The sequence below is a fragment of the Lagenorhynchus albirostris genome, chromosome 15, assembly GCF_949774975.1.
Source record: "Lagenorhynchus albirostris chromosome 15, mLagAlb1.1, whole genome shotgun sequence".
Lineage (NCBI taxonomy): Eukaryota > Metazoa > Chordata > Mammalia > Artiodactyla > Delphinidae > Lagenorhynchus > Lagenorhynchus albirostris.
In genome coordinates this window covers 52,408,659-52,426,475 of record NC_083109.1, presented here as the reverse complement: position 1 = coordinate 52,426,475, position 17,817 = coordinate 52,408,659, and the positions used below count along the sequence as shown (strand labels likewise).

At 51.9% G+C, this 17,817-nt stretch overlaps 1 protein-coding gene across 1 annotated transcript in view; it reads left to right on the top strand.

Moving 5' to 3' along the window:
- The window catches only part of TRAP1 (TNF receptor associated protein 1), a 44,849-nt gene that overhangs the window by 26,551 nt on the left and 481 nt on the right, over positions 1-17,817 (top strand). Inside the window, exons 5-16 of the mRNA XM_060124646.1 lie at positions 1,760-1,831; positions 2,075-2,235; positions 3,046-3,155; positions 3,716-3,789; positions 4,588-4,743; positions 5,900-6,020; positions 6,468-6,537; positions 9,808-9,955; positions 12,129-12,314; positions 12,779-12,917; positions 13,322-13,407; positions 14,718-14,863. Of these exons, the coding sequence (XP_059980629.1) occupies positions 1,760-1,831; positions 2,075-2,235; positions 3,046-3,155; positions 3,716-3,789; positions 4,588-4,743; positions 5,900-6,020; positions 6,468-6,537; positions 9,808-9,955; positions 12,129-12,314; positions 12,779-12,917; positions 13,322-13,407; positions 14,718-14,863 (1,469 nt within the window). The remainder of the gene's footprint in view (positions 1-1,759; positions 1,832-2,074; positions 2,236-3,045; positions 3,156-3,715; positions 3,790-4,587; positions 4,744-5,899; positions 6,021-6,467; positions 6,538-9,807; positions 9,956-12,128; positions 12,315-12,778; positions 12,918-13,321; positions 13,408-14,717; positions 14,864-17,817) is intronic.

The window sequence follows — 17,817 nt, the reverse complement described above, 5'->3', positions numbered from 1 at the left end:
CAGTGGGCCTGAGGGCCACCACGTTCCCGAGACAGCTGCTCTAGGACCTGCTGGCTGGGATTATGGGGCGGCGGGGTGGTGGTGGTTGTGGGGCGCGTATCCTACGGAGTGGAGGGCCTGCCTCCATGGACTCTGCCTCTTCCCAGCAGGCCTGGTTTCGCTTCTCAGAATTGCTGCTGGTGTCTGGTGCTCTCTTGTTCACTCCTTTGCTCTGCTCTGTGCATGTGTGTGCCTTGCTTGCTGCTGTTGTTGTTTTGAGAAGCTTTATTGAGATATGATTTTTACATATAATCAAGTTCCCCAAGTTCAAGTGTACAGTGTGTTTGGACCAACATACACAGTCATGGGACCACCCACACCGCTGATGTCATCACCCCAGTATTCCCTGCCTTTCCCAGCCCTTGTCAGGCACTGATCTGCTTTCTGGCACTATGGTTTTCTGTTTACTGAAATTTCATATAAACAGAATTACACAGGAGGTAGTCTTTTGAGTCTGACTTCTTTCACTTGTCACAGTGCTTTTGAGATTTTTCTACGCTGTTGCATGTATCAGTAGTTTGTTCCTTTCTGTCACTGAGAAGTGCTCTGCTGTGTAGAGGCATCACAGTTTTATGTATCCATTCACAAGTTGGTGAGCACTTGGGGATGTTAGGAATAAAGCCACTGTGAACATTTAAGTCTTCGAGTGGGCATATATTTTCATTTCTCTTGGGTAAATACCTAGGAATAGGATTGCTGGGTTGTAAGCAAAGTGTTTAACTTTATGAGAAACTGCCAAATGTTCCCACAGCAGGTGTCCCATTCTGTGTAACTCCTGGCAGCATTTGGGATGCCAGTGGCTGCACATCCTTGTCAGCACTTGTCACTGTCAGTCTTTTTAATTTTAGCCATTCTGGTGAGTGAGCAGTGTATTTCATTGTGGTTTTAATTTTCATTTCCCTAATGATTAGTGGTGTTGAGTGTCTTTTCATGTGTTTGCCATTCGTATATCTTCCTTGTGAAATGTCTTTCAGATTTTTGCTCATTTTTAATCAGGTTGTTTGTCTTTTTATTGCGTTGTAAGAGTTCTTTGTATATTCTAGATACGAGTCCTGTATCAGATATACTTTTGCAAATATTTTCCCCTAGTCTGTGGCTTGCCTTTTTATTTTCTTAGTAGTGGCTTTTGAAAAGCAGAAGTTTTTAATGAAATCCAGTTTATCACTTTTTCCTTTTATGCTTTATGCTTTTAGTGACCTATCGAAAAAGTCTGCCTATTCCAAAGTGATAAAGATTTTCTCCTATCTTTTCTTCTACTAGTTTTACAGCCTTGGCTCTTACACTTAGATCTGTGATCATTTTGTTTTTATGTAAGGGAAGGCTAAGAGTTGTTTTTCGCCTGTGGCTGTCCCATTGTTTCTGCACCATTTGTTTTTCCTTTCCCCAGTGATTTGTCTTGGAACCTTTGTCAAAAATAACATGACACTGTCTGTGCAGCTCTTCCTGGACTCTGTTTTGTCCCTTTCATCTATGTGTCTATCCTCTAGTGAGGTTTTCTCCAGTGAGGCCTGGCTGACGTGGCTGGAATTCGCCTTTTCTGGTGACAGTGTTCTTACTTTGCTGGGCCCGCCTGGCAAGTGTAACTGATGTGCTCCTGCTGGGTGTCCCCACACATCCATCCTGGCAAGTGTAACTGATGTGCTCCTGCTGGGTGTCCCCACACGTCCATCCTGGCTCCCTGGTGCATTCGCTTGGGCGCTTAGCTTGTCTCTCTCCTCAGGACACTGGCATCGGGATGACACAGGAGGAGCTGGTGTCCAACCTGGGAACCATTGCCAGGTCGGGGTCGAAGGTAAGCCCCCCGCTGCCCTTTCATCAGGTGCTGCAGCTGTTCCCCCTCTCAGGTTCGAGGGTCTCCCCTCAAAGGGCAGTTCTGACCAGAGAGGGTAGGTCCCAGACGCTCTGGACACCAGCTTCAGAGGAATGTCCTCAGGCACGAGCTTGTTGGCATTGGGGACCCTTTATCACAGGATTTCACTGTGTCGGCAGGTCTCCGGGGCAGGGCCGCCTCCCTCTGACGAGTCTCACCCCACAGGCCTTTCTGGATGCGCTCCAGAGCCAGGCGGAGGCCAGCAGCAAGATCATCGGCCAGTTTGGAGTGGGTTTCTACTCGGCCTTCATGGTGGCTGACAGAGTCGAGGTCTATTCTCGTTCAGTGGACGCAGGCAGCCCTGGGTACCAGTGGCTTTCAGACGGGTAAGTGAGCAGGTCCCACGTCACACACGGAGTGTCCCCAGGCCCTGGGGCCATCGAGGCAAGTGTCACCTGCCACACAGAGTGGGACTCAGCTGGAGCTCGCAGCCTGGTCTGGGAAGCCAGGCTCCTTGGAAAGCGCCAGTGCGCCATCCTGGGCTTTTCATGGGAGGCCTGAGCCCCACACTCAGGGAGCCGTTACTCTTTTTTGCTGGGTGAGTCCCCGCTCTGTGCTCCGGGGCTGGTGCCTTTGTTCTGAGGGCGCGTCCCTGACTCCTCATGGGGGTCAGGGTTTGGCTCCCTGGCTGCCCCACCTCCCGCCGTCTCCACCGTGTGCTGGGCCTGCGAAGTCCAGGAATATCTCAGCTGTTCGTGGAGGATGGCACCCACCATAGCCAAGGTTAAGTGTTTATCTCACAAGCCCCCAAACTTCATTTCTGAATCCTGCTTTCCCGCAGAAAAAGTGAAAGTGGGGCCCACAGTCACCAGGGCCGAGGGATCGACAAGGTGCCCCTCGTGTACTTCTGCTCTTGGGAGGAGGCACTTGGCCAGGGGTCCGGAGCGCTTGGAGTTAGCACAGGACGGGGGTCTCTTCCCGGAGTCTGATGCTTACCTGGCCACTTCAGGGGAATGTGAGACTGAGAGGTTGTGTTCAGGAGCGGGGAGCCCTGCGCCCCAGCGGCCACTGTCCCTGGCGGAGGTGTGATGGCCTGGGGCACACTCCAGCTTCCTTTCTATGCAAGTCCTGCCTGCCACGTGGGACTTCTCAGCACTGACAGGCAGAACTCGCCTTCCTTCTCCCGCGTGTCTTAGCTCTGGGGTGTTTGAAATCGCCGAAGCCTCAGGAGTTAGAACCGGGACCAAAATCGTCATCCACCTCAGGGCAGACAGCAGAGAGTTCACCAGCGAGGCTCGGGTTCGAGGTGAGCAGGAGCCTGGGCCTCTGGGGACGTGCGTGCGGGTCAGTGCAGTACCTCCTGCCACTGCGTTTTAGGACATTTTGGGGCGGGGGTCGCAGGCGCAGGGCTGGCCGTGGGTTGGGGCAGGGTCAGGTTTGCCTTCCTCCTTTCGAGCAGCACTGTCTGTGTGCTTGCTGGTAGCGCAGGGTCCTGTGCTCGTTCTGCCTGTGCTGTAAGATGTCACCAGCCTGCCCACCCAGCCTGAGTCCAGGCTCCCAGACAACCAGAGCGGGTGCAGCTGCGAGGCGCTCCTCTCTGTCCAGGTCTCACTGGATGCTACTGAAGGTGCCCAGTGCTCTTCAAGGGGTCACATTAGCCCGTGAAACCCTGCTTATGCCACCAAGAAGGCATCATGTATCATGGTGGCCTGGGCCTCGAGATCCGGTTTGGGAGTGAGTTCTGCTCCCTGTGTGCGGGGAGGACAGGGACGAGGCCTCCCAGTGCTGTGTGACCCCTGCAGCACCTTCCAGAGCTTTCATCTACAGAAGCTTCCCATGTTCATTGCTTTTTTCTGTCTCTTCCAGATGTGGTGACAAAGTACAGCAAATTTGTCAGCTTCCCCTTGTACATGAATGGAAGGCGCCTTAATACCCTGCAGGTGAGGCCTGGCTACCTGCAGGCTCAGGTGGCTCTGGAGATAAGCCACTCCACGTCAGGCTGGCAGGTCAGAGGTGGGACTGGGCGTTGCGTCAGAGCCCCAGGACTGGGTGTTCTGGGGGAGGCGAGATCTGTGGGTGCAGGCAGGTCCATGTGCACCAGGGGTCACCCTTCACAGCGCACACTTCGTGCTCCTGAGTGTATTCAGTCATGCTGCCGTCACCATGGTCGGTTCCAGAACATTTCACCCCCAGAAAGAGACCCCACGTCCATCAACAGTCACTCTCACTCCCCGCCCCTGGCCCCTGGCATCCAGTCCACTTTCTGGATTGGCTTATTCTGGGCGTTTCATAAAAATGGAGTCGACTACTGTGTGGCCTTTTGTGTCCAGCTTCTTACTGTGTTTTCAGGGCTTGTGCTGGTTGTAGGGTGTATCAGTGCTCTGTTCCTTTTCACGGCTCAGTAACTGTCCAGCGCGTGGCTCAACCATGTTACTCGAGCTGCTCACCTGTTGGTGGCTAGTGTCATGACGTCGTGCAGGCTCGTCCAGACCTTGCCTCCTGCTTTGCTCTTCCTGACACTGCAGGGGACAGGGCACTTGTTCCCAGAGCCTTTTGTGTGTCTCTCTGTCCAGCACTGGAGAGGGTGGGGCTGGAGACAGAGGGCCCGGGAGGCCAACCCTCAGGAGCTGAGGGCTCCTTTGCCAGCACCCGGGCCCCGCGAGCTCCACCAGGTCAGGTCTGCACATTGTTGGGAGGTTGCGTCTGAAACATAACGTCCCTGTTCATTCCATTTCCAGGCCATCTGGATGATGGACCCCAAGGATGTGGGCGAGGGTCAGCATGAGGAATTCTACCGCTACATCGCTCAGGCCCATGACAAGCCCCGCTACACCCTGCACTACAAGACGGACGCACCTCTCAACATCCGCAGCCTCTTCTACGTGCCAGAAACGGTGAGCCGGGCGCAGGCCTGCCATGCGAGCTGCCAGGGGTTTGTCCACTGCTCCCTGGGTTTACATACCAGCAGCACTTCCCCTGAACGGTGACAGCTCAGCACAGACATCACAAAAATTGCCTTAGCAGCATCAGGATGAAAGAAAATCCTATACGTCTGGACGGGTGAACAGAAGTTGAAGTGAGGGGTGCTGAACAGAGAGATGTTTGGCCCGGCAGGCCTGGGCTTTGTGGACGGGTGCGGGCGTCCTGTCTCCATGCAGTGCGCTCTCCCTACTTCCGCATGGCTTCGGGCAGCACCGTGAAGGCCCCACCAAATCCTGCAGCCGGGAAACCTGCTTGGGTTGAACCCAGCTTTCCTGGCTTTAACTGACTAGAGCCCCGCGCCTGTTACCCATCTTGGAAAGAGCTCTTCTACCCTCCCGCTGAGTGTGCTCTGCAGACCAGCAGCCCCAGCCTCCCCTGGGCCCATTAGGAGTGCAGAGCCTTGGGCCCAGGACCCCCCAAGTCAGTTCCCACCTTAACAAGATCCCAACATGACGTGTGTGCAAACGGCAGCGTGGGAGGCGCTGGTTTAGAGCAGGGTTGGCAGACAGTGGCCACTTTGGGCTTTGCAGCCTCGTACCACCAAGGACTCTGCCCCTGTGGCGGAGGCTCACGGGCCACGCTGAGATGGGCGTATGTGGCTGGGTTCCAAAAACTGTAGACACGGGAATTTGGATTTCATGTATTTTTCACATATCATGAAATGTCCTTTTTTGCCTTTTTCCTCAACCATTTAAAAATGGAAAAGCCATTCTAAGCTATACAAACAGGTGATTTGGCCTGTGCGCTCTAGTTTGCTGACCCCTGATCCCTAGCAGGCTTGGCTCTGTTCGCAGGGACATGTAAGTGATTGTTTTTATGGGGAGGGCGGCAGCTGCCCAGAGAGGACCCCCCCACCCCACCTGGAGCCATGGTGGGAGGGGCCTCCCCCGGCCCCTCTGGGCTTTTGAACAGACAGACACAGGCAGGACACCGCACATCTGCCTCAAATCTCCCAGCCCAGGTAGCCTTAGGAAGGGGTTCCCCGTGACCATGCAGGCTCTGCCTCCTGGCAGGGCTGCCACGGATTTCTGCTTTTGCCACCTGACGCTGCCCTTTCCTTGCCTCCAGAAACCAACCATGTTTGACATGAGCCGGGAGCTGGGCTCCAGTGTCTCGCTGTACAGCCGCAAGGTCCTCATCCAGACCAAGGCCACCAACATCCTGCCCACGTGGCTGCGCTTCATTCGAGGTTCGGTGCCAGTGTCTGTGCCCAGCCGTGTGGGCTGAGGCCCAGGAGCAGCTGCCTGCTCCAGATGCCAACACCATCAGAAAGGGCTCATCTTTGATGAGTGCGGGGTCAGGGCGAGTCACCACAGCTGCTGGCTGGTGAGCCGAGTCCTCACAGCGTGGCGCCTCCCAGGGAGCTTCCTGTCTTCAGACACTAGTCTTGGTTGATTTATCCATGATATGTTATGATTTTGAACAGAAAACCCAGGTGGTAGTTTTGAAAGAGGGTCCAACTGATGCTGAAATTGTAGAAACTGTCCCGGCAAAGGCTCACCGGCCTTGCTTGCTTTCCTTCCGACCCCATGGTTGTGACCTGGGCTCTGCCTGAATTCTAGGAAGACAAGGGACTTGGGAGGAGAAGCCCCCGAGTGTCCTCCCTTCTCACCCACACTCGGCCTGTGTCTCACAGGTGTGGTGGACAGCGAGGACATCCCCCTGAACCTCAGCCGGGAGCTCCTCCAGGAGAGTGCGCTGATCAGGTGAGCAGCCGCAGGACACAGTGGGCACCTCACCGGGTTCGCCTTTGCCACGGAAGGCCCAGGCGGGCTTGAAGCTGCTGAGAGGAGAGGGTGGAGCTGAAGGTGCCCAAGGGAGCTATGGGCCTGGAGAATATGAACAGGTCACGTGTGCTTTGCCCCATCTTTTACTTCACGCTTTTGTAAAGGGTTTGGAGACTGACATTGAGGAGAGTTGCTGCCAGTTCCAGGAGATGTTCCCTCCCTTGGCCAATCCCTGTCACTCAATCCTGGGGCAGCCGTGGCAGGGGAAGTTCCATGCAGGGCTGTTTCTGGGTGGACGAGGCAAAGGACGGCCCCAGAGCCAGGAGAACGTCTGACCTCAGTCCAGGAAGGTCACTAATGGTGTGAAGGAGACAAGGGCTGGGCACTGAACTTTCTTTTGGAGACATCGCTCTTGGAATCCTCGTGAGCTGGGTTGGCCGAATTTCTCCTCCCCCATCCTGATCATAGCAGTAGCTGCTATTTACTGAGCATTTATTCTCACCCAGACTGTACCAAGCCCTTCCTGTGCAGCCTGTGTCATCCTTGCAGGTGGGAGCCACTAGGTCTCCACGTCATAGTTGTGGAAACTGAGTTACAGGGAGGTCTCACCCGACAGTGAGTGAACCTGTATTTGAACCCACGTTTTCTGATCTCAGGCATGTGCTCTGCCCCCAGCAGCTGGGACTGGGCTGACCCAGACGCTGGCAGGACGCAAGGCTGCAGGCGGGGGTGTGTCCGGCCACTTGGTCACTGCTGGTGGTTTTCCAGGGCTAGGTTGTCAGTCTGAGCACTCATCTTGACCAGCAGAGTCAGACTTAAATGAAATTTTTTAAAGAAACTGAAAGAAAAAGTAGAAACTTGATGCAAAGTACATTTTTCCCCTGAATCCTGAGAGAGTAAGTTGTCCACTCTATGCCCATCGTCCCCAGTTATCTCAGGGTGTGTTTCCAGAGAACAAGGACAGTCTCCTCCTAGCCAGCACAGCCGTCAGTTGGAGTTGACGTGGTGCAGCTGCCACGTCTCATCCTCAGACCAATCCACGTTGCACACTTGCGCCCGTCACATCCTCTAGAGTAGGAGGGTCCAGTCCAGAGTCACACAAGCCTTTAGTTGTCATGTTTCTCCAGTCTCCTGGAGGTTGGCCGAATTCCACAGTCTCCCCGACTTTCAAGACCTGGATGCTTCTGAAGATTTCAGGCCAGTGATTATATAGAATGGCCCTCTGCACGGATTGTGATGCTCCCTCATGCTTAGGTGCAGGAGTAGCACAAAGTGATGCATCCTGTCAGGTGGTGCACGACTTTGAGTTGTCCCCTTACTGGTGATGTTCATGTTGACACTTGATTAAGGGGGTGTCTGCCAGCCTGCTCACGTGGTTACTCTTTTTTCCTCTGTAATTAGTAATGATGTTATGTAATGGGGTGGTATTTGGCAGCTGTGTGTTCATTTCTTACAATATGCATGTGCTTTTCTTAATATCTGTATAACTGATTTGCATGACTTGATTTCCTGTTTTATTCAAGGGCTATAATCTGTTACTGTCATTGTTTGATGCCCAAACTGTCCCTGATTTAGCAGGAACCTACTCAGGCTGACTCTTTGCCCTTTGACCTATTCCCATTGTGCTTTGAGCACTTCTGTATTGAGTTCACTCAATACCAACCAGCACTGCCGTTGTCTTGGTCTTTGCTTCTCTTGACAGTGAGGAATTTGCCTCTGATTATCCCTAATGTGTTTACCTCTGACCAGTCCCCTTCATGTTACCAGTCTGCCATCGCTGCTGCCCCCCTGCCCCACCAGCTCCCTGCTCCTTCACCTGCTTGGGCTCTGATGCCACACGGTGGGCTAAGGGGGTGTCTGTCAGCCATTCTGCCAGCTGCTCGCTGTCCCCAGTCTGGATGTCCTCTTCTGGGGTCCTTGGGCTCTGACACTCCACACCAGGCTCCTCCAACCCTCACCCTGCATGGACACCCTCTTCGTTTCATCCTGGCTGCTGTGGCTGCCCCACCACAGATGCGGGTGCAGCCCCTTGGCTGAAGGACTGAGTTATTCAGGATGGGAGTGGAAGAGGATAAGCTTAAATGAACGTTAAACATTATTGTTCCCCTACCCTGGATTATTAAGGAAACAAATGGTAATTTCACCTTTAGGCTTTAGGAAAGGCAGAATATTAAGGAAATTAAAAAAAAATACTCCCTAATACCACTAATAGTGTTGCTCACGATTTTATGTAGTGCTCTGGTAAACACCGTAATACACAAGATCCCAATTTTGTAAAACTGTAGAGCACATATAGTATATCCAGTATAAACCCAAGTTTATACAGCATTGATCCTAATTATAAAAAATATAATGCACAGCAAGTAGTATGTATAGTCTTTGCATACTTATATACTATATGTACCCTGTAATTTATCCATATTGGGATTTTTCTAGTTTTTCTTTCAACCCAGGCACTTTCTCATGTTTTTAAGGATCATATCATTAGAGGATGTTGATCTTTAATGGCCGTGTAGCTTTCCATCATTCATTTCAACCTGTTCTCTGCAGTTGAACACTGAGCTTGTTCATAATTGTTTTCTTTTTTTCTTTTCTGTAATTAAACTTGCATCAGAGCTTATTTATTTATTTTTGGCTGTGCGCGGGCTTTCTCTAGTTGTGGTGAGTGGGGGCTGCTCTTAGTTGCAGTGCGCGGGCTTCTTATTGCAGTGGCTTCTCTCGTTGCAGAGCCCAGGCTCTGGGCACGTGGGCTTCAGTAGTTGTGGCATGTGGGCTCAGTAGTTGTGGCTTGCGGGCTCTAGAGCACAGGCTCGGTAATTGTGGCACACAGGCTTAGTTGTTCCAGGGCACGTGGGATCTTCCCAGACCAGGGCTCGGACCCGTGTCCTCTGCATTGGCAGGCGGATTCTTAACCACTGCGCCACCAGCAAAGTCCCATAATTGTTTTCTGTTTTATGTGCTACAGTGAAATTCCTGGTCCATAAATCTTGGTGACTCATGAAGGTGTAATCTCAGAACCATAGTTTTGTCACTCTCCACAAGGTTGCGGGGGCGGGGGGGGGTGTCAGCTAGCATCCCTGACTCTGGGGGGCGCATGTCTCCTTAACTGGTGTTGGCCAAGGGTAACTTTTTGGTATGTTGTCTTCACTTCTCTGATTATTAGTGGGATTGAACGTTTTTTCATATCCTTCTGGCTGTTTGTATTTCGTGAAAGTTGCTCTTTTGTGATAAATGCTTTTCTGTTCATAGGAAACTCCAGGGCGTTCTACAGCAGAGGCTAATAAAATTCTTCATTGACCAGAGTAAAAAACATGCTGAGAAATATGCCAAGTTTTTTGAAGATTACGGCTTGTTCATGAGGGAGGGCATCGTGACCACGGCTGAGCAGGAGGTCAAGGTAGGGTCTGGGTTTCTGGGCCTTTCTCTGGGCTGCCTTGGGCTGTGGAGGAAGCTGCTGGAGATCAGAAACCTGAGCTTCCCAGGACGTGATGATGGCATAGCCAGGCACCCCAGTCACCACTCCCAGGGGTCAGAAAGTGCAGCCTTTGGCCTCTGGACTCCGCAGGTGGTCCCAGCAGGCCCGGCGTGCACTTGCACATGTCCAGCTCCTCCAGTGCCCTCATTTGAGGGGAGCGGGCATTTAGTGTCTCTTCCCCCAAGGGCCTGGGGGGCTTGGGGAGGTCACAGAAGTCAGGACAGGAGAGGTGCCTGGTTCACGGGGTGGGGAGGGCAGGTGAGGTATATGTAGTCAGGGCAGTTCATCATGTGATCGGTAGAAATCCATCAACACTGTGCCACTGGGTTAATTGCGCAATTACTTAAAAAGGATGAGATTGTTCCATAAACATTTATTGGCCACTTTTAAGTTGTGATACAGTTCCCATACAATAAAATTCACTCTCTTAAAGTGAACAGTTCATTTAGTACCTTCACAGGTTATACGTCCACCACCATCTGGTTCTGGAACATTTCCATCACTCCCAAAAGACACGTCTTTTGTCACTCTTAGCGCCGGCGTTTCGTCTTTTGCTCCAGAACAGCAGCAGGGAAGGAGGGTGACCAACCGTCTGGGGTCCCAGGGTTTGTTCTGCAGGCCATGAGGGAGGGTGGGATGGGGCCTGGGCACTGCGGCTACCAGCCTGCTCCCCCCAGGCCCTCATCACCCTGGGTCCTCCTAACCCCGGTTGTTGGCACAAGGACTCCAGTGGCTCCAAGTGCTGCCTGCTCGGACTCTCCACTCATTCCTCTCTGTGTTTGTAGGTAGCAGGACCCAGGTGGTGCCAGAGGCTTTTCTGAGTGCTTTATAAACACTGACTGACTCAGGGTTTTTTTAAATAAATAAATAAATAAAGTTATTTATTTTTTGGCTGATTTGGGTCTTCGTTGCTGCACGTGGACTTTTCTCTAGTTGTGGCGAGCGGGAGCTACTCTTCGTTGTGGTGGACCGGCTTCTCGTTGTGGTGGCTCCTCGTTGCAGGTCACAGGCTCTAGGCACACGGGCTTTAGTAGTTGTGGCACACGGGCTGTAGAAAGTAGGCTCAGTAGTTGTGGTGCACGGGCTTAGTTGCTCCGCGGCACGTGGGATGTTCCCGGACCAGGGCTCGAACCTGTGTCCCCTGCATTGGCAGGCGGATTCTTAAACACTGCATCACCAGGGAAGGCCCCTTACTCAGTTAATGAGGATCCGTAACATGCACAAGAGCATGAGCTTAACCTATGAACCTAGAGCCTGGCTCGCCGGGTGGGCTCCCAGATCCCTGGTTTTGCCTGTTCGTCCCCCTTTCATCCCCACCACATCACTCTCTCATCTGGACCTCCCCTCTGGGCACCATGGGTTGTTGGAGATGAGTCGGTGGCATAGACGAGGCAGTTTACTGTCAGGTCATGTCCAGGCTGGTGCGTCAGGGAGCTGGACCCCAGCCTGTTGCTGCTTCTGTCCTTACAGGCAACTCCCTCATGGAGTCTAGATGCCACCAGCATCTCAGCCGACAGGAGCAGATGGACAAGCCCCTCCTTTCAGGGCCTGTTCTCTGAGTCACACACCCCACTTAGGCTTGTACCCCCTGGGCCAGGACTCGTCCCCTGGCTGTGAGGAAGGCTGGGAAGTGTGGACTTCACACCCGTGTCCCCTGCTTGGCGAGAGCCAGGGTCTGTGACTCGAGACAGAGGGAGGATGCTGGGTCCAGAGTGGGCTCTGCCACGGACAGGGCCTAGCCACTCCTGGGACCGTTTTTGCAGCTCACCTGGAAAGGCCCTCTCAGCAAGGCCCTGGGCCACCTGTGGTGGAACGTGCTTTCCGAGGTCCCCTGAACTTCTGACATGGGGCCCAATGGACAGCACTGGAGTCCCTCAGAGCTCCCCAGGGCCCGAGCCAGCCCAGGGCGCCGTCCCTGGACCAGGCTCCCAAAGGAGCTGCCTTGGCTGCAGGACACGGTCACCAGGCGGGTGTGAGGCCAGCCAGAGCCTTTCCTCCCTTAGCTGAAGGCTCCCGAAGTCTGTGCCCCGCTGTCGGGAGGCTTTCAGAGCCAGGACCTGGAATGAGCAATGACCTGGCCTCTGTCTGTCTACAGGAGGATATTGCAAAGCTGCTGCGGTACGAGTCGTCGGCACTGCCTGCTGGGCAGCTGACCAGCCTCCCAGACTACGCCAGCCGCATGCAGGCCGGCACCCGCAGTATCTACTACCTGTGCGCCCCCAACCGGCACCTGGCGGAGCACTCGCCCTACTATGAGGCCATGAAGTGGAAAAACACAGAGGTGGGTGAGCCAAGGGGCAGGCTTGGCCCCTACCGGGCCTCCCTGCACTTGTCCTTCCCTTGGGGCCAGGTCAGAGGGCGAGGGGGTCTGACCACTGAAGGAGGGTCCCCATGCGCACTGGGGAATGGCTGAATGTGCCCACGATTCGGGAGAGCGGAGCAGTGAGTGTCAGCATCCAGGGTCACAGAGGCCAGGCTGAAGCCTGCCTACTAGTTTGGGTCTTTCTAGGAGGTGACACAGGGATTTCTCTATAAATAGCATCACTGCTTCTAAGATAGAGCCAGAGCCTCCCTGAGAGCCGTCTGTAAACCGCTGCGTCCACAAGGCCCAGGAACCCCAGCACCCCCTGCATGGCCCTCAGATGCTGGGCCCAGCCCGCAGCCCCAGCCCCTGCTCCGTGTCCCTCTCCTGTCACGGGCAGAGGGTTCCCCGGGCCTGATGGAAGCCATTTCGGGTCCTCACAGGTTCTCTTCTGCTACGAGCAGTTTGATGAGCTGACCTTGCTCCACCTTCGTGAGTTTGACAAGAAGAAGCTGATGTCTGTGGAAACGGACATCGTTGTTGACCACTACAAGGAGGAGAAGTTTGAGGACGGCTCCCCAGGTCGGCTTGCTTCCCTTCTCTCTGGGCACAGGTGTGGATGGTGGCCTGGGGTGCAGGTGAGGCCAGGCAGGCCCAGGGAGCTGGCACTGTTTGCTACACGGCCTCTTCGTTCTGCAACAGTGGGTCTATATGGGGTTTTCTTTTCACAGCTTGCCTTCCTAAGATTGATAAAGCTTAAGAGAATCAGACATTTTAAAGCCCTAACAAAATTATATGGGCCTCAGGCAATCAAAAGTATCCTTTCTGGGGTCCAAATTTATCTGCTTAATTTTAGGTGAAGAGTGTTCTGGTAGCTTCTGTCGTCGTGCCAGTGGCTGGCAGGGTGGAGGGAGCCTGCCGCTGGGAGCCTATGGGGAGGGAGTTGTGGAGACGGCCTCCAAGCTCACCCTTCTGCTCTCCTGTAGCTGGCGACCGTCTGTCAGAGAAGGAGACAGAGGACCTGATGGCCTGGATGAGAAACGCGCTAGGGTCCCGTGTCACCAACGTGAAGGTGAGGCCTCCCAAAGACGGGCCACCACCCAACCACCATGGCCCTTGGTGACTGCACAGCTGGCCAGCCTGCCGGCTCTGGTTGCTGCTGCTCCTGCATGTGTGCGCTCGTGAGCACGTAGCCACATGTGCCCGGGGAGTTACTGAGGTCGGGCGGGCAAGCTTGGCTTCGCCTCCACTTTGTAGAGCAGTTGGAATGAAGAAAGTGGAAGGTGAGCTGCTGAGGGCCTAGTGGGCAGGCAGAAGCAGAGAGGAGGTGTCCCCAGTTGGCCTCCCCAGGGCCATCCTCGTCCAGGCCTAGAGGAGCTGCAGTGGCTGAGGACACAAGGGTGTACGGTCCAGCTTGGGTTCTCAGTGGGGGTTCTGGGTAGGCTTTAATGAGCTAGGAACCCACTGATCCAGCTCTGAGCTGCAAGAGAAAAGACAGTCACCAGGGAACAGGTGTCACTGGCTGAGGGACATGTTCAGGAGTGGCCCCAAAGGGACAGGCAGGTGTGCAGGGTAGGGAAGGCTGAGAGCAGAGGAGGGCAGACCTGGGGGCTCCATGGGAGGTAGCAGTGGGTCTCTGAGGGAGGCGAGGGCTTCCTGGCAGGGAGCAAGGTGTGTGGCTGGGGTTTCTCTATGTAACACACATATCGTGTCCATGCTTTACAGCAGTGACTCATTTAAGGTGGCCTAGGAGGTAGGTAGAATTCTCGTCCGTATCCTATGAAGGAAACAGGCAGAGCGCTTCCGCAGGTCAGGAAGTCGTGGAGCTGGATCCTTACTGTGCTGCCGGGAAGGGGGCAGCCATGGGCCCAGCAGGCCCAGGAGCGTCTCTGGCGTAAGTCAGGAGGCCTGAAGCCTGTGGGGCTCGGTGAGAAAAGGTGTATTTGATGAAGTAAAGGCCAGAGGGAGCCACAGGGAGCGGTGGGTGAGAGCACCGTCTGCAGTAAAGACGGACACAAGATTGAGGAAGAGGCTGGGCCAGGGGAAATGGGGTGGCCAGTCCTGGCGGGTCTTCAGACAGTTGCTGTAGGACCTGGAAGTGGACCCTGTGAAGCAGAGAAGTGGATAACACCAGGCAAGATGGACCTTGGATGGTAACTGATAGGTTAGAAATTGGTAGCTTTGGAGTGTAGAAGAGGAGGGAGTTCCCAAGCAGGGTACGATTCGTTAGCAGGTGATTGGGAGGGAGAGAGGGAGGGAGGAGCACTGCTGGTTGAGGGTATGTCCCTGGAGACCTGCGTTCTCCTGTCTTGTCATTTGGGGAAGCTTTATACCTGGTCAAGACCCTGCCAGGGCCCCTGTCACCCCCGGCCTTGCTTGCAGGTGACTCCTCGGCTGGACACCCACCCTGCTATGATCACGGTGCTGGAGATGGGGGCCGCCCGGCACTTCCTGCGCATGCAGCAGCTGGCCAAGACCCAGGAGGAGCGTGCTCAGCTGCTGCAGCCCACGCTGGAGATCAACCCCAGGTAAGGCTGCTGGCTCCAGGCCTCTTGGGCCCAGGGCCCTTGATGCCCAGGGAATGGGCATGCTCATTTCTAACCTGCCAGGTAATCTTTTAAAATTGTATGTGAGTGTGTGTTCTTTTATTTATAACACATAGAAAGTGCATAAAACTTTTGGACAGTTTGATAAATGTTTATATAAACACTCGTGTAATTGAACTGTATTAAACTATACCTATGTGACATTTAAAAAAACTGAACCTTGCCGACACCCAGACACTCCTGTTTTCCTCCTACTTGAATTCTGTCCCGCTCTCCAGGGAGAACCACAGTCCTGATTTCTGTGTCAGTCACTTCCTCACTGTGCTTTATGGTTTTTCAGCTACTTGTGCGTCATTACACACAAGCTCAGTTCTGCCTGTTTCTGAACTTCACGTGAATGGACCCCTGTGCACAGGTTCCCTTTGAAGCCTTCCTTTCTTCTCTTGGCGTGTGATCAGATGTATTCATCTGTGGGGGTGACTATAGTTTGTTCTTGTTCACAGCTGAATCACAGGGTATGAATCTACTCAGCACAATTATTTATTCTATTTTGATAGACATTTGGGTAGTTTCCATTTGGAGGCTGTTGGGAACACATTGCTCTGAACATTCTTGTCCCCCGTCTGGTGCTGCACATGTGTTTCTCCGGGATGGGTGCCCAGGCGTGAAAGCACCTTATCCTCAGCTGGGCTGAGTAAGGCCCACTGCTTCCAGAGGGCAGAGCATGGGAACCCAGGTCCCTGCAAGTTAGAAGGCTACTGTTCTTTTTTCTGTTGGGCTTTAAAAAAAAAAAATTGATTGGTAGTTCTTTATATATACTTTAACAGTTGCAAATATCTTTTCTGTCTTTTCACCTGTCTTTTAAAGAGAATTTCTTAATTTTAATGTAGTCAAATGTATATACATTTGTTAGAGATTTCTTAAGACCCCAAAAAGCATCTATTCCAGACATGAGTTTCTTCTCCTGCATGTCCTTCTAAAAGCTGTATAGTTCTGCCCTTTCATGTTGGTTGAGCCCATCTCTAACTGGCCTGTCTGGGATTGGGGGCTAAGGGGGGTTCTAGTTTCATCTTATTCCATGTGAACACCCTGTTGCCCACACCGTTAACTGTGCTGCCTTCTCAGATGAGTATCTCTTGGAAACTTATGTTTTCTTTAGAGTTCTTGTACATTTTTTATAGTTATTTGATGTGTCTTTATTGGATATTTTGAAATTTCATTTTCTAACTGTTGTATATGGAGACAGTTTCTTTTTTGGAAATTGACTGTATACAGTAGTAGTTTTTTACATGAAGTTACATGAACAAGTTACCAAAAACGCTAGAAAATCCATAGTCTCACCCCCACCACAGTCACTGTACCCTATTTGGTATATTTTCTTTTGGACTTTCGTCTTATTGTGGGTTTTGGTTTTTTTATGTAGTACATGCCTAATTTTTTTATTCATCACCTATAAATATTTTTCCATGTTGCTTTAGAACCATTAATTTACTTAAAACTACTGGGGAGTAGGGGGAAGTGCCTTTTCCAGTTTCTGAGCCAAATTACTAGTAACACAATTACTGGGTGAAAAGATCTGAATTGGCTCATGGCTGGCCACAAAGAGCGTTGAACGCCTCTCAAAGGAGCTGTCCTGGTTGGCAGGTTGGCATAATGGGTGCAGGCCTGTGTAATGGGTGCACAGTTCCCAGCTGTGAGTCCCCAGTAGAGATGGACGCTGACTGGACACCCCGTTGCCTTAACTAGTTCTGACACAGAAGCAGTTTTGTAAGATAGCTGTGCAGAGTGCTCGTTTCTGTTGCCAAAAGACTCTTATTTTACAGATTTGCTTTAAAATTTGTTAATATATTCTTTCGGTTGAGAATTCTGAAGAACTAAGGGAGTTCACGGTGAACTCCCCGCCCCCCCCATCCCCAGTTTCCTCACGTATCTTCGGAGACACTGTGTGGGGCCTCCTCTGGTACACTTGCTGTGCAGTGTGCTCACCTTGCTTTGTAAAGTGTTTGCTACTCTGAACAGCCCTGTGAGGGGAGGGAATCATGTCGTCTCAGACAGGGACCAAAGCCACTCCTGCTGTCCTCTAACCTTTCCCCAGTGCCTTCAGTTTTATCCAACATCAATTTTTGCCGTTCTCTTAAAATTATACCTTATAATTTTGATGTATGTTTCCCACTGTATTTTTTCCTGTGCAGAAAATGTTTTTTTGTAGTCAGTTATTCTTTTCTTCTGACTTCTGGGTTTGTATTTTGTTTAAAAAGGCTTTCCCCTTCCGAGATTATAAAATACTTCTTCCCTGTTTTCTTCGAGTATTATACTTCTTTGCTTTTAATTTTTACATTTAATCTTTGATCCCTCTGGAAATTAATCACATCGGAATCCAACTTGTTTCCTGGGTGCGGCCCAGTTATCCTGTCTTTATGAGGTACTAACAAAATTCCTATATGAATTGGGCCATTTATACATTGTCCACTTTGTTGCACTGAGCTGTTACCTTTTCATTTTCCAGAACTGTTTAATTACTGGAGCTTTATGTTTTAACTGGGACTTCCTCCTCTAACTGCTCTTCCATGTTTACTTTATAAATTTTATACTAGATTTTTTAGATTAAAGGAATCCTATTAAATAAGGAAAGTTTCACTTCTATTTATGGTCCACTTATCCAAGAACTATAACATATGTCTTTTCATATATTAAACTCATCTTTCTTTACCTTAGTAGTGTCTCCTTTATATCAATTTTAGTATCAAAATTTTTGCTGGGTTTTCTGGGTATATAATCTGTAATTGATCATTATGGGCTTTATTTTTTATACTGGACCTATTACCCTTTTTTGCATGTCCTGATAACCCCAACATTTCAGAAAAGTCACTGGAGCACAAAGTTAGAGGCTGTGTGTGCATCCCCAGCCCTGAGCTAATAACTTCTGGTGGTTTCTG